The sequence below is a fragment of the Scylla paramamosain genome, chromosome 1 (assembly GCF_035594125.1).
Source record: "Scylla paramamosain isolate STU-SP2022 chromosome 1, ASM3559412v1, whole genome shotgun sequence".
In the NCBI taxonomy this organism is placed as follows: Eukaryota; Metazoa; Arthropoda; class Malacostraca; order Decapoda; family Portunidae; genus Scylla; species Scylla paramamosain.
The window spans coordinates 19306736-19323604 of NC_087151.1; the positions used below are offsets into that span (position 1 = coordinate 19306736).

Here is a 16869-nt window from a genome sequence, read left to right on the forward strand (position 1 = left end):
ATTATGTTAAAATAAGAAGAGAAGAAGAAAGAAATTTTGAAAGAGATGTAGTTGGAAAGTGTAAAGAAGAACCCAAACTTTTCTATAGATATGTAAATGGAAAAATAAAGCATAGAGATACCATTACAAAGCTGAAGAAAATGGAGAAATTTATGAAACCACACAAGAGATGGCTGAGATACTGAATAAAAGCTTTAAGTCTGTATTTACAAGAGAAACTGTCTTTGCATCACTGGGAGATGAGGAACAACAGAAAGGAATAGCAAACATACAAGTGGAAAGAAAAGAAATTAAAAGACTACTGGAAGAGCTAGATACTAGGAAGGCAATGGGACCAGACGAAGTAAATGGATGGATATTGAAAGAATGTAGAGAGGAATTGGAAGAACCAACATGGGAGATAATTAACAGTTCTTTGAAGGAGGGAAAAGTACCAAAGGAATGGAAGAGAGCAAATATAGTACCGTTATACAAAGGAGGTAATAAAATGGAACCACTGAATTACAGACCAGTCTCACTCACGAGTATCGTAAGTAAACTCTGTGAAATAGTCATTAAAAACAGATGGGTGCAATATCTTGAACAAGAAAATATAATAACAGAAAAACAATTCGGTTTCAGGAAAGAGAGATCTTGCGTAACAAACTTACTGAGCTTTTATACAAGAGTAATAGATAAACTACAAGAGAGAGATGGTTGGCTTGATGCAGTCTATTTAGATCTGAAAAAAGCTTTTGATACAGTTCCACATAAAAGTCTCGTATGGAAACTGGAACATCGAGGAGGGCTAAAAGGAAAAATACTTAAGTGGATGAAGGATTATCTCCAAGGTAGGGAAATGAGCACAGTAATCAGAGATAATAAATCAAGTTGGTGCGAAGTAACAAGCGGAGTACCACAAGGGTCTGTGTTGGCACCTATAATGTTTCAGGTCTATATAAATGATATGACTGTGGGTTTAAATAGGTACATTAACATGTTTGCAGATGATGCAAAATTGATGAAAGTAATAAAGAACCAAGAGGATTGTGAGGAACTACAGAGGGATATTGATAGAATTTATGAATGGAGTAAACGATGGAAATTAGAATTCAATATAAAAAAGTGCCATGTAATGGAGATGGGAAGAAGTAAAAGGAGACCTTCATGGGAGTATAAGATGGGAGGAATCACAATACCAAAGAGCAAAGAAGAAAAAGACTTGGGAGTAATAATTCAAGACACGCTATCACTAGAAAAACACATCAATGGAAAATTTGGCTCTACATATAATTTGCTAGCAAATATCAGGGTGGCATTTAATTACCTAGACAAAGAAATGATGAAGAAAATCATAACACACATGATACGCCCCAAACTGGAATACGCAGCAGTGGTATGGTCTCCACACAAGAAGAAAGATATAAGGAAATTGGAAAGAATACAAAGAACAGCTACAAAAATGATACCTGAATTGGAAGACCTAAGTTACGAGGAAAGACTGGAAGAAATTGGATTACCAACACTGCAAGAAAGAAGGGAAAGAGGAGACCTGATAACAATGTTCAAATTAGTAAATGGCATGGAGAAGATAGACAGAGATGACCTTGTCGTAAAAGTGGAGGAAGGAGATAGACGTACAAGGGGACATATGAAGAAATTAAAGAAGAGTCATTGTTTGGGAGATATTAAGAAATACAGCTTTCTGCATCGAACGGTTGAAATATGGAATAACTTAAAAGAAGAGGTGGTTGCGGCAAAGAGTGTGCACATGCTTAAAGAGAAATTGGACAAATTCGGGTATGGAGACAGGACTAATTGAGCTTTGGCTCGGACCCTGTACTATACAACTAGGTAAATACAACTAGGTAAAATACACAAACAAACACACACACACACACACACACACACACACACACACACACAATGTTTAATAAGTACAAGACAAAACTATTGAAGTTAAGCTTGAACTCTTAATACAAATAAAGAAGAAAACATCATACGAATCTTACCTTGTGAATTTGTGATCAGGGTTCATCATGCCACTACTGCTTCTGTAGTACAGTAGCAGACTGCAGCAGCAGCCTCACAACCCTCAATGTCTTAACCTGAACTAATGAGGATGGAGGCTGCATGACTAGGTCATGTGGAGCCCTGTTCATGACTGAGCAGTGAGCACTGAGGATGAGGAAAGGACTTAAAAAGTGATGCCACTTGTCAGGGGCATGGCCTGGGTCAGGGATAGGTGGTATAAGAGATCAAAGCTGTTGTGGGTGCAGGTGTACTTACCACTTTACTTTAGCCTCATTGGAAATGGAAATGATAAACCTGGTCCCCAATCCTGGGTTCTTGGGCTGTTGGTGGGATAGGGTGTTCTAGCTATGCTATGGATGGACCAGGCAAGGTTTAAGAGAAACTATTGGGACAGTTTCAACCAAGCAACTGATCACCTTCTTTTTTGTTGCTGGGATCAGTTGCATATTTATTTAAAAGGTGCTAAGCTGCACATACAGTTTGCAAGAGAATATGCTACATTATCAATAATATTATTTTTTTGAACAAACATTAATATTTGAAAATATAGAGTTTTATTTTATTCATGTAACCCCTAATACAAAAAAAAAAATGAAATTTACAGTAATTAATTAATAAAATATAAATATCACTTAATAAACACTTTAATTTTCAATTGATTTAGTTTGCCCTTTTTTCTTTATCCATTTTTCTACTTCTGCTTGTGGAAAAAGAAAAAAAAGAAAGAAAAAATGCAATTGGTCAGAGCAGATACACTACAGGGCCACTGGGCCACTGGGTATAGGTGTACAGGTAGGGTTCTGTCCAGCCCTGTTGTGACAGGGCTGGGCCATGGCTGGAATTAACACCTCAGTGAGGCCTCAAGTTACCTCATTAACCTCTGCTAATCCTAATTGACCTGAGCAGTGGCTGGTGACGATGGCTGTTGGTTGGTTGGATTCTGTGCTGGCTAGCCACTGTATTCACTCAAGTGGGTATGGAAATGGTACAATTCAATATGAAAAAAAAAAAAAAAAATCATACTTTTGTACTGCACCGAACTTGAAGGAAAATATGACATTTTTTTTTTAATTATTATTATTTTTTTATGTAGCATGGACACTGGCCAAGGGCAACAAAAATCCAATAAAAAAAGCCCACTGAACTGCTGCTTCCTGAACAGGGTCTGAATCGGTAGTCAAAAATTGAAGGATGATTGTCTTGAAACCTTCCTCTTGAAGGAATTCAAGTCATAGGAAGATGGAAATACAGAAGTAGGCAGGGAGTTCCAGAGTTTACCAGAGAAAGAGATGAATAATTGAAATTACTGGTTAACTCTTGCAGAATTGGGGTAAGAGAAAGAAGAAAGTCTTGTGCAGTGAGGCTGTGGGAGGAAAGGAGGCATGCAGTCAGCAAGATCAGAAGAGCAGTTAACAGGAAAATAGCAGTAGAAGATAGCTAGAGATGCAACATTGCAGTGATGAGAAAGAGGATGAAGACAGTCAGTTAGAGGAGAAGAGTTGATGAGATGAAAAGCTTTTGATTCCACCGTGTCTAAAAAGGCAGTATAAGTGGAACCCCCACAGAAATGTGAAGCATACTCCATACATGGATGGATAAGGCCCTTGTACACAGTTAGCATTTGGAGGTGTGAGAAAAACTGGTGGAGATGTCTCAGAATGCCTGACTTCACAGAAGCTGTTTTAGCTAGCGATGAGGTGTGAAGTTTAGATTATAAGAAAAGGATAGACTGAGGATGTTCAGTGTAGGATAGGGGGCCAGTTGAGTATCATTGAAGAAGAGAGGATAATTGTCTGGAAGGTTATGTTGAGTTGATAGATGGAGGAATTGCATTTTTGAGACATTGAACAATACCAAGTTTGCTTTGCCCCAATCAAAAATTTTAGAGAGATCAGAAGTCAGGCATTCTGTGGCTTCCCTGTGTGAGATGTTTACTTCCTGAAGGGTTGGACATCTATGAAAAGACGTGGAAAAGTGCAGGGTGGTATCATCAGCGTAGGAGTGAATAAGACAAGAAGTTTGGTTTAGAAGATTATTAATGAATAAAAGGAAGAGAGTGGATGACAGGATAGAACCCTGAGGAACACCACTGTTAACAGATTTAGAAGAAGAGTGACCATCTACCCCAGCAGCATAGAATAGAATGGTCAGGAGAGAAACTTGAGATGAAGTTACAGAGATAAGGATAGAAGTCATAGGAGGGTAGTTTGGAAATCAAAGCTTTGTGCTAGACTCTATCAAAAGTTTTTCATATGTCTAAGGCAACAGCAAAAGTTTCACTAAAATCTCAAAAAGAGGATGACCAAGACTCAGTAAGGAAAGCCAGAAGATAACCAGTAGAGCAGCCTTAAAAGACCCCATACTGATGATGAGATAGAAGGTTGTGAAGTGATAAATGTTTAAGAATCTTCCTGTTGAGGATAGATTCAAAAACTTTAAATAGGAAGGAAATTAAAGCAATGGTACAGTAGTTTGAAGGATTAGAACGGTCACCCTTTTTAGTAACAGGCTGAATGTAGGCAAACTTCCAGCAAGAAGGAATGGTAGATGTTGATAGACAGAGTTGAAAGAGTTAGACTAGGCAAGGTGCAAACATGGAGGCGCAGTTTGAGAGAACAATGGGAGAGACCCCATCAGGTCCATAAGCCTTCCAAGGGTTTAGGGCAGCAAGGGCACGAAAAACAGCATTGCAAAGAATTTTAATAGGTAGCATGAAGTAGTCACAGGGTGGAGGAGAGGGAGGAACAATCCCTGAATTGTCCAAGGTAGAGTTTTTAGCAAAGGTTTGAGTGAAGAGTTCAAATTTGGAGATAGATGTGATAGCAGTGGTGCCATCTGGTTGAAATAAAGGAGGGAAAGTAGAAGTAGCAAAGTTATTGGAGATATTTTTGGCTAGATGCGAAAAGTCATGAGAGGAGTTAGATCTTGAAAGATTTTGACACTTTCTATTAATGAAGGAGTTTTTGGCTAGTTGGAGAACAGACCTGGCATGGTTCCAAACAGAAATATAGATTGCATGAGATTCTGGTGATGAAAGAGTCAAGTACCTTTTGTGGGCAACCTCTCTATCATGTATAGCATGAGAACAGGCTGTGTTAAACCAAGGTTTGGAAGGTTTAGGTTGAGAAAAAGAATGAGGAATGTATGCCTCCATGCCAGACACTACCACCTCTGTTATGCACTCGGCACATGGAAGCAGTAGTCATTCAAAGGAAAATCAGCAAAATACCTCCTCAGGTCCCCACAACTAGCAGGGGCAAAACGCCAGAGGTGCTTCCACTTAGGGAATCCTGAGGAGGGATTGAAGCAATAGGACAAGATACAGATATGAGATTGTGATCGCAGGAGCCCATTGGATAAGAGAGGGTAACAGTGTAAGCAGAAGGAATAGGGGTTAGGAAAAGGTCAAGAATGTTTTGCATTTCTCCAAGATGGTCAGGGATAAGAGTAGGGTGTTGCAGCAATCGCTCTAGGTCATGAAGGATAGCAAAATTGAAGGCTAGTTCACAAGGATGGTCAGTGAAGGGAGAGGAAAGCCAAAGCTGGTGGTGAACATTGAAGTCTCCAAGAATGGAGATCTCCGCAAAAGGGAAGAGTCAGAATGTGCTCCACTTTGGAAGTTAAGTAGTCAAAGAATTTCTTATAGTCAGAAGAGTTAGGTGGGAGGTATACAGCACAGATAAATTTAATTTGAAAGTGACTCTGTAGTTGTAGCCAGATGGTGGAAAACTCAGAAGATTAAAAAACATGGGCACAAGAACAGGTTAAGTCGTTGTGCACATATACGTAACATCCAGCTTTGGATTAAACATGAGGATAGAGAAAGTAGGAGGGAACAGAAAAGGGGCTACTGTCAGTTGCCTCAGACATACTGTACTGTAATATTGTACCAAACCATACTGTACTACTACAGTGCTTTGTGCTACAGTGGTGCTGCACCTCCATTAGAGATCCTTATCAAGGAGACTAGTGAGTGTCTGGTCTTGCAACTTTCTGTGGTTAGTGTAGATACTGTGGTGCTGCACCACCACAGTTCTGTATCATGCCAGAACACAAACACAAAGTTCTAGATGCTGTGGTGCTGCAATACCACACCACTATGTCACACCAAATGTGAGGACAAAACATACATACACACAGTTCTAAGTGCCGTGGTGCTGCACCGTTGCATCACTGTGACACACCAGATATGAGGACACAACACACACTCACACAGCTCTATATGTGGCTGGACCACACCATTGTACCACTGTGTCATGCTGGATGTGAGGAAAAAACACACTCACACAGTTATAGGCCATGTGGCCAGAATATTTTTTTTTATTTTATTTATTTTTTATTTTATTTATTTATTTTTTTTTCAGTGTTTCCAGTACCCTGAGTTTTGCAACCCTCGAATTTTGTTATCCTTGAGTTTAGTGCTATTCCTTGGGAAGAAAGCAAGCAAGAAACTTCAGAGGGTATTGCACAACATAAAGGAGAGAAGTGGATATAGAAAGTTGAGCAAGAAGAGTTTTTTGTAAACTCTGAACAATTATTACAATCTTCTGAACTTCCTATACATCATGACCCTCACCCTCCTTAATTTTAAGTTGTAACATGTCTTGGTACAGGGTGGGAATAGTGCTGTCCCATCACATGAAGGACTCAGTGGAAAGAATAATTGGATATGCATTCTAGACTCTCTCTGCTATTGAGAAGAAATATGCACTTTGTGAGAAAAAAATTTGGCTGTTATGTTTAGATTATATAAGTTTCATAAATATCTTTATGACTGAAAATTTACAATTTTTACAGACCACAAATCCCTTGTTGGGATTAGGGATCCTAATTTCACTGCCTCTTAACAGTTTATACCTAATTTCACTGACGGTAATCTCTAGAGTTAAGAGATCTAAGTTGTCTAACTATGATTACTGTCTGAAATACCAGCCTGATGTAGATTGTCTCAGGAGGCTTTCCCTTCAAGCAGAGAAGACCTAGGAGAAGGAGTCCCAGGTGATATTATCCATGACCACACTAGAAAATATTCCAGTTACAACAGAAAAAGTTTCTTTGTGAACTTCAAGGGATCCCACTTTGGCTATTGTATGTGACTTTACATTGCAGGGTTGGTCTGATGATGTTCAGGGTGCCCTGTTACTCTATCACTATTGTTGGTCTGAAGTTCTGAACCTATTGTGCATCAAGGCTGTGTGCTGTAGGGCTCCTGGGTAGTGATACTGGTGAGGGAAAGGACATTGCTATTTCAGGGCCATCTCAGCACAGTGAGGATGAAATCGCTACTGAGAAACTATTTTTGGCTGTTAGGATTATATGCTGATGGAGAAGCCAAAGTTAAGAGTTATTGTTCTTGTCAACAGGACAAGAAGAAGCTACTGGAAGCCCCTCTACACCTGTGGGAGTAGCCAGGACACCCATGGCACAGAGTGCACACAGACTTTGCAAGGCCTGTGGAAGGTAAGATGATACTCATTCTAGTGTATGCACACAGTAAATATATTGAAGCATACATTTTGTATTCAAGCACAACTGCAGCAACATTAGCCAAATTATGGCACACTTTCACCACGCATGGACTTCCTGTTGTTATTGTCTCTGACAATGGTACTACCTTCACGAACCAAATTTCTGTTAGGTTTATGGAATCAAGTATACCTGTAGCAGTCCCAATCACCTGTTTACCAGTGGCAGTGGTGGCTGCAGCCCACCCTTCTCTTCACTGATCTCACTAAATTCATATTACTGTAGGAGGTAAGGCTGATGGTGGTGGTGGTGGCTGTGCACTCACTTACTTGACAGTACCGTTACCATAATCTGTGTTATGGACTTCTCTGTAGCTTGTTGCAGCCTATCCCCATATTAGGCTTATGTTCCCTGTATTAGATAATGACTTGGAAGCAAACTGATCACTGTATTAAACACAATTCATGTTAAGATATTAAGTTTTAGTGATGCCTTGACTGTATTTTGATTCTGTATCAAAGCTTCACATGATGAACCTACAAGGATGCTTTTGTCAGGGTTTGGGGTTTGGCCATGGAGCAGACTGAAATAAACTCTCTTCTTTCTCTCCTATCTCATAGCACAAAGCCCAAAACAGAGACGTCTTAGATAACTATTATTCATTAGATGTAAGAATAGCTTTATTAGGTCTTTTTTTCAATTAAACTCTTTTTTATATTAATCTATTCTTGTTGCAGATGGTTTTAAAAATATTTTACAGAGGAAAATATGCCTAGAAATTTATCCTTCTTATAGTATTTTCCTCACAGCAAACACTAAAAAACTGATTTCTGTTAACAAGAAGGAATACTTTTTTTTGGTCTTAGTTATTTTCATTTCCTCCCACATACAGTAGTTATCTTCTTTCTTTCCTACTTACCCAGTTTATTTTCGTATTTAATATTGTGCTGTGTCTCCTCATCATATGAAATTATTCAGAATTCTAAAGTGCCATAAAAGAGATGGAGACTCTTCTTCAAAATGGAGTAGATAATCTACCTTGGCTCCAGCACGTCGCAAGATGTCATAAAAAGATTTACATTCTTTACCTATCCAGGGGCGGAATTCATCATGGACCTGTAATGGAGTGAGTGATTATAAATATGTGTTTGAAAATAATATATAGAAGATATAGATTATTACCAATTTACTCATCCAGTCACTACATATCACATCTTACCAACATTATCTATGATAGAAAAATACATAAGACAAAAAGTGAAGAAAACAAACAAAAACAGATACAGGGAGGTCCCAGTGATATGAGCAATTAGGTTCCATTTGAATTTCTCATGTAGTTAACTCTCGTATAACAAAAACACATAGCTAATGGCAAAAAAAGGGGTTAGGTTCTGTGAGCCTTGTCAAAGGTAAGTTTTCAAGCTAAAATGTATGATAACAAATGCAACAAACGTCTCTATATTACAGAACTGTTAGTAAAGCAACCTGAAAGAGAAAGAAGCATACAAAGAACATGATTTTGTATTAATGAAACATATAAAATGTGCATAACACTCACTAATGTGAAGTTGATGCATCAGGGAGGGTAACTTGCTCACCACTCTTGTACCTCTTAACAATTTATATCTTCTTTGCGAGTGTTATTGATACTCTAGCTCATTTAGCCTTACTGCTAGGACTCACACTATAAATCATTGGCCACTTGGGAGGCATAAATAGCACTTGAAAGGTCAGTCACACACACAACACTACACCAAAGACAATGAATGAAAGAACATGCCAGCAATAACACTGCAACACATCCAAGCTCAGTCAGTCATATAAAGCACTGTACACTGTACTTGTACTGTATTGTAAATATGTTTGCAAGCAAAATGATGAGAGAGTGCAAGTATAATAATGAGCAGTAAGGCCATGAAAGTGGGAGTCTGAAAGACACTGAGTTCAGCTTAAAAGAGCACTGGTGGTGGAATGAATAGTAGATGGAAGATGAGGGAGAGTACACAGTTCTCTTCCAGTGCTCACAAACTTGTCCCTGCACATCTGAATCATTGTGCATCACCATACAGCCCATGCAGGAAGGCGCTTATTTTAAACTTCATAATTTTACTTGCCTCAGACTGAAGCTCGTATTATTGGAATTTTGAATTTGTATAAAGAAAATAGTCCCTAATTTACACATCTCACATTACAATGGATGCTTGTATAATGGGACCTCCCCGTATACATTAAAGATCTAGATAGTGGAATTAGTAGCAATATTAGTAAACATGTGGTCAGATTTGGATGCCATATCCTTGTAGACAGATTTAGGTAGGATGCACAAATATAGATGGCAAATACAGTTTACTATTAACAAATGTAAAGTACTTATTGTAGGTAGAAGAAACCCACATAATATGTACACAACAAAGGACAAGGCTCTGGTGAGATTAGAAAATAAAAATTATTCAGGAGTTATAGTTAAGTCTGATCTCTGTAAGAGAAAACAGGGCAGAAAAAACAAAAAAAAAGCAAAACATGTACAGTATTAAAATTAATTTTCAGGGAAGTCCAAAAATAATATTAAAGTTATATTTAGTGCTAGTCAGAAATCTATATTATGCTGATTAGTTCTGATCCCTGTATTACAAGGTTATACAGTCAGTGACATATGTGATTATAACTCCAGCTAGCATTGCACAAACTGGTAGCTCGCTCCTTCTTGGTCTGAAAAAAATCTGTCAGGAGAAAATAACTTCATGGCAACTTAGGTTAGCTCATTATATGTTTATGAAAGCACAGAATAATGGATTCAGTGTTTGACATGTATAAAAAAATAAAATAAATAAATAAATAAAAAAAAAAAATTGGGGGTGGCCCACCACCATGTTTGTGGTAAGACATATCCTCACATCCCTCATCATGCCAATTCTTCACCTATGCACTCTCAGTCTTTTTACTGCAAAAGTTATATGGGTTATTTTTTTCTATTTGTTTCATCATTCTAGTGAAACTCTAACACTCGTACTACTATGTAATTGTGGCCTGTATATTTTCCAAGCATCGCACATCACTTCAATAGAGCATTTTATTTAAAACAAACACAGCTGTTTTGTTAGCCAGAGCAAAGAGCGGTCACAAAAGATAACTTTCCCTATGTCAGCATGTCAAACACTGAATTGGTTATTCTATCCTTTCAAAAACATGAAGAGCTAACATAAGTTGTCATGAGGTTATTTTCTCACAGCAGATTTTTTAAGACCAAGAAAGATCGAGTTACCTATTTGTGCAATGTGACGCTTACATCTGCAGGAGTTCTAATCACGTATGTCGCTGGCTGTATAACCTTGTAATACAGGGATCAGAACTGCTCGGTATAATCTAGATGATTTCTGACCAGCACCGAATATAACTTTAATATTACTTTGGGACTTCATTATTCCTTAAGGAATAATGGCATCATACTAAGGAACGCAGTGAATCTTGCGTGTATCACCAGGTTTGGTGTGTAACTGACTGCAAATTTGCTCTGGTAAATGCAATGTAAACATTGTCACTTAATTTCTTCCTGACTGGTGTTATTTTATGTGAATTATCAGTACATATGACCTGTTATACATTGTTAGTTTTCAAAAATGAGTTGCTTTTGTGGTGTAAAAGCAATCTTCACTTTGTTTACATGTCTGAAGATGTTTGGGGTTTGATTTAAGGGCCATTGTTTCCATAGACTTAACATTAGCCATTGCCCCAAAGCTGAACCTTGGCCTTATAAGATGCAGGCTCATTTTCTGAGTCTTTTTTTTTTTTTTAAGGCATGTCTTATAAGCCATCAAATACAGTAAGTCATTTTAAAAAATATGTTGGTTTTTCTTAAATATTATATGGAAAAATAGAACTTGCCTTAGTTCATTTTACTTGAGTTTATATCAGCCATTAAAAAATTTTAGAAACATCAAAACACTATAATGACAATAAACACTTATGAAATCATATCTAAAGAAATGTAAAAATAATATATATATATATATATATATATATATATATATATATATATATATATATATATATATATATATATATATATATATATATATATAAATCATCTAAAAATGTCTGCCGCTGCCAACCTGTCACTCAGCACAAACAGTTCACTTAGGTTTGGTTCCATTTTTCCCTCCTATATATCTTTTTCACCTCTACTTTTGATATCACTTCTACCTTTTTCTATTTCATTATGGAGATGGAAACAACACTACTCCAACTCCCTATGCCACAACTGGCTTATCTTAGTTGTGGAGCTGTTACCTGCAAGTCCTCCCAGTTTGGCTGTTTGAGCTTGCATATGTATTTACCTAGTTGTATTTACCTATTTGTGGTTTATGGGAGGGGAGTAATCTTATAGTATCCTGTCTCTATATCTATCCAGTTTGGTCTTTAAAGCATGGACAGTTACGGCATTGGCGACGTCTTCACTGAGTTCATTCCATTTGCTCAGACTTCTGTAAGGAAAACTATACTTCTTGATGTCTCTTCTGCAGTTAACTTTCTTTAGCTTCTTACTGTGTCCCCTTGTACTCTGTGTGTCTAAATTTATAAAACATTCTTTGTCTGCATTTTTCCATACCATTTGTCATTCTACAGATGTTTATTAAATCTCCTCCCTCTCTCCTATTTTCAAGGGTAGGAATTTCCAACATTTTTAATCTCTCTTCATAGGTTGACTTGCTCAACTCTAGAACCATCTTAGTGACTGCTCTTTGTACTCTTTCTAATTTTACAATATTCCTCTTTGTATGAGGAGACCACACCACTGCTGCATATTCCAATCTTGGTCTTATCATTTAAATCAACAACTTTTTATCATTCCTTCATCCAAATATGAGAATGCCATATTTACTCTTTTTAACAAATTCATTGTCTCTCCAGTAATTTTATCAATGTGTCTGTCTGGAGTCAAATTTTCAGTAACTGTTACTCCCAAATCCACTTCCTCTTTTGACTTCTTTAACTTCACACCATCCATCTCATAATGATATTGTATTCTTTTCTTACTCTTACCAAACTCCATTACTTTACATTTACTTAAAATGAATTCCATTTGCCAAGATTTACTCCATCTATTTATCTTATTTGAATCATCTTGCAGTACCATATGGTCATTTCCATTTTCTACCCTTCTCATGTGTGTGTGTGTGTGTGTGTGTGTTTACTTGTAATGAAAGCCACATCTATGATGTAACATCCTCCTACAGCAGCCCTGATGAGCAACATCAACAGAACCCATCAAGTAAATTTACAATTATTTTTAATTATTTTATTCAGAATACCACACAAATATATACACACACACACACACACATATATATATATATATATATATATATATATATATATATATATATATATATATATATATATATATATATATATATATATATATATATATATATATATATATATATATATATATATATATATATATATATATATATATATATATATATATATATATATATATATATATATATATATATATATATATATATATATATATATATATATATATATATATATATATATATATATATATATATATATCCTCCTCTACAGGAGGAGGCAGTAGACACCTGCCAAAACGATAATTACTCCCAGTGAGGTCTAAAGCACTGTTCAGGGGGTGCTGTGAACTTATCATTAAACCCAGCTGTGACCTCACTGAACGTTTCCCTTTGTGTCTCACAACACAAGGGGGCAGTCACAGCCTGCCCTCTAAAGACAACTCTCTTCCTCCACACAAAACTACAAGCACCTAATAACACACACACCTTTCACTCAAAAATTTTAAAATCATGGCGACTCCTACACCAGCCTCGGAGTCCCCATCTGGGGAGGGGACCATAAATGTCCCCAGGTCGGACTGCCTTTCTGTCGACGACCCTAAGTGTATTGACACCCCCCTCAACTTTTTCTTCATTAACTTCTGCAACATTCGCAGTCTAAGATCTAATTTTCAATCTGTAGAACACCACCTCTCCTCTTCTATACCTCATCTTCTTTTCCTCACTGAAACTCAGGTGTCTGAGGCAACTGACAGTAGCCCCTTTTCTGTTCCCTCCTACTTTCTCTATCCTCATTTTTTATCCAAAGCTGGATGCTGCGTTTATGTGCGCAATGACTTAACCTGCTCTTGTGCCCACGCTCTTGAATCTTCCGAGTTTTCCACCATCTGGCTAAGACTACAGAGTCATTCTCATACTAAATTTATCTCTGCTGTATACCTCTTTCCTAACTCCTCTGACTATAAGAAATTCTTTGACTACTTAACTTCCAAAGTGGAGCACATTCTGACCCTCTTCCCTTTTGCAGAGATCTCCATTCTTGGAGACTTCAATGTTCACCACCAGCTTTGGCTTTCCTCTCCCTTCACTGACCATCCTGATGAACTAGCCTACAACTTTGCTATCCTCCATGACCTAGAGCAATTGGTGCAACACCCTACTCGTATTCCTGACCGTCTTGGAGATACGCCCAACATTCTTGACCTTTTCCTAACCCCTATTCCTTCTGCTTACACTGTTACCCTCTCTTATCCAATGGGCTCCTCCGATCACAATCTCATATCTTTATCTTCTCCTATCACTCCAATCCCTCCTCAGGATCCCCCTAAGCGAAGGTGCCTCTGGCGTTTTGCCTCTGCTAGTTGGGGGGACCTGAGGAGGTATTTTGCTGATTTTCCTTGGAATGACTACTGCTTCCGTGTCAGAGACCCGTCTTTGTGTGCTGAGCGCATAACAGAGGTGATAGTGTCTGGCATGGAGGCGTACATTCCTCACTCTTTTTCTCGTCCTAAACCTTCTAAACCTTGGTTTAACACAGTTTGTTCTCGTGCTATACATGATAGAGAGGTGGCCCACAAAAGGTACTTAAGCCTTCCATCACCAGAATCTCATGCACTTTATATTTCTTCCCGGAACCATGCCAAGTCTGTTCTCCAACTAGCCAAAAACTCCTTCATTAACAGAAAATGTCAAAACCTTTCAGGATCTAACTCCCCTCGTGATTTCTGGCATCTAGCCAAAAATATCTCCAATAACTTTGCTTCTTCTTCTTTCCCTCCTCTACTTCAACCAGATGGCACCACTGCTATCACATCTATTCCTAAAGCTGAACTCTTTGCTCAAACCTTTGCTAAAAACTCTACCTTGGACGATTCTGGGCTTGTTCCTCCCTCTCCTCCACCCTCTGACTACTTCATGCCACCTATTAAAATTCTTCGCAATGATGTTTTCCATGCCCTCGCTGGCCTAAACCCTCGGAAGGCTTATGGACCTGATGGGGTCCCTCCTATTGTTCTCCGAAACTGTGCCTCCGTGCTTGCACCTTGCCTAGTCAAACTCTTTCAGCTCTGTCTGTCAACATCTACCTTTCCTTCTTGCTGGAAGTTTGCTTACATTCAACCTGTTCCTAAAAAGGGTGACCGCTCTAATCCCTCAAACTACCGTCCTATTGCTTTAATTTCCTGCTTATCTAAAGTTTTTGAATCTATCCTCAACAGGAAGATTCTTAAACATCTATCACTTCACAACCTTCTATCTGATCGCCAGTATGGGTTCCATCAAGGCCGCTCTACTGGTGATCTTCTGGCTTTCCTTACTGAGTCTTGGTCATCCTCTTTTAGAGATTTTGGTGAAAATTTTGCTGTTGCCTTAGACATATCAAAAGCCTTTGATAGAGTCTGGCACAAAGCTTTGATTTCCAAACTACCCTCTTACGGTTTCTATCCTTCTCTCTGTAACTTCATCTCAAGTTTCCTTTCCGACCGTTCTATTGCTGCTGTGGTCACTGTTCTTCTCCTAAATCTATTAACAGTGGTGTTCCTCAGGGTTCTGTCCTGTCACCCACTCTCTTCTTATTATTCATTAATGATCTTCTAAACCAAACTTCTTGTCCTATCCACTCCTACGCTGATGATACCACCCTGCACTTTTCCACGTCTTTTCATAGACGTCCAACCCTTCAGGAGGTAAACATATCATGCAGGGAAGCCACAGAACGCCTGACTTCTGATCTTTCTAAAATTTCTGATTGGGGCAGAGCAAACTTGGTATTGTTCAATGCCTCAAAAACTCAATTCCTCCATCTATCAACCCGACACAACCTTCCAGACAACTATCCCCTCTTCTTCAATGACACTCAACTATTCCCCTCTTCTACACTGAACATCCTCGGTCTGTCCTTTACTTATAATCTGAACTGGAAACTTCACATCTCATCTCTAGCTAAAACAGCTTCTATGAAGTTAGGTGTTCTGAGACATCTCCGCCAGTTTTTCTCACCCTTTCAGCTGCTAACTCTGTACAAGGGCCTTATCCGTCCATGTATGGAGTATGCTTCACATGTCTGGGGGGGTTCCACTCATACTGCTCTTCTAGACAGGGTGGAATCAAAAGCTTTTCATCTCATGAACTCCTCTCCTCTAACTGACTGTCTTCAGCCTCTCTCTCACCGCCGCAATGTTGCATATCTAGCTGTCTTCTACCGCTATTTTCATGCTAACTGCTCTTCTGATCTTGCTAACTGCATGCCTCCCCTCCTTCCGCGGCCTCGCTGCACAAGACTTTCTTCTTTCTCTCACCCCTATTCTGTCCACCTCTCTAACGCAAGAGTTAACCAGTATTCTCTATCATTCATCCCTTTCTCTGGTAAACTCTGGAACTCCCTGCCTGCTTCTGTATTTCCAGCTTCCTATGACTTGAATTCCTTCAAGAGGGAGGTTTCAAGACACTTATCCACCAATTTTTGACCACTGCTTTGACCCTTTTATGTGACTGGCATTTCAGTGGGCATTTTTTTTTATTAGATTTTTGTTGCCCTTGGCCAGTATCCTTCCTACATAAAAAAAAAAAAAAATATGGGGAGTGTTTATTTGTCGTTTATAGTGTGGTTATTTTGACTATAGTCATTTTTTTTTTTTTTTTACATAAATCATGACCTCTGGAACTAATTAATGATGTAGGGTGAGGTATACTATACAGTTTACTATTAGCAAATGTAAAGTACTTATTGTAGGTAGAAGAAACTCACATAGTATGTAAACAATACTATACTAAACAAAGAACAAGGCTATGATGAGATCAGAAAATGAAAGTGATTTAGGAGCTGTAGTTAGGTCTGATCTCTTTCAGAACAGGACAAGAAAATAAAAAATAAAGCAAATTGTGTACAATATTAGGATTAATTTTACTTCGGCAAAATCACCTATCCGCTGGGCGGACATTTCCCATGAGAGAGAGAGTGCATCACGCGCTGCCGGCAGTTGTTTGCTGATCGCCGCGTCGGGCAGACACGGTCATTCTGGGTCATACGGACTCCCAAGTTTTTGCTGTTTTCTTTCAGATAAGGCCATGA

The 16869-nt window shown here is 38.3% G+C and overlaps 1 protein-coding gene across 1 annotated transcript in view; it reads right to left on the minus strand.

Annotated features, from left to right (window-relative positions):
- Nucleotides 1-2403: 2403 nt before the first annotated feature.
- Nucleotides 2404-16869, minus strand: part of LOC135101913 (mitochondrial protein C2orf69 homolog) — a gene marked incomplete at its 5' end in the record, with an annotated part of 42609 nt that continues 28143 nt past the window's right edge. The window contains 1 exon segment of the mRNA XM_064006258.1: nucleotides 2404-8595. Coding sequence (XP_063862328.1) covers nucleotides 8440-8595 — 156 coding nt within the window.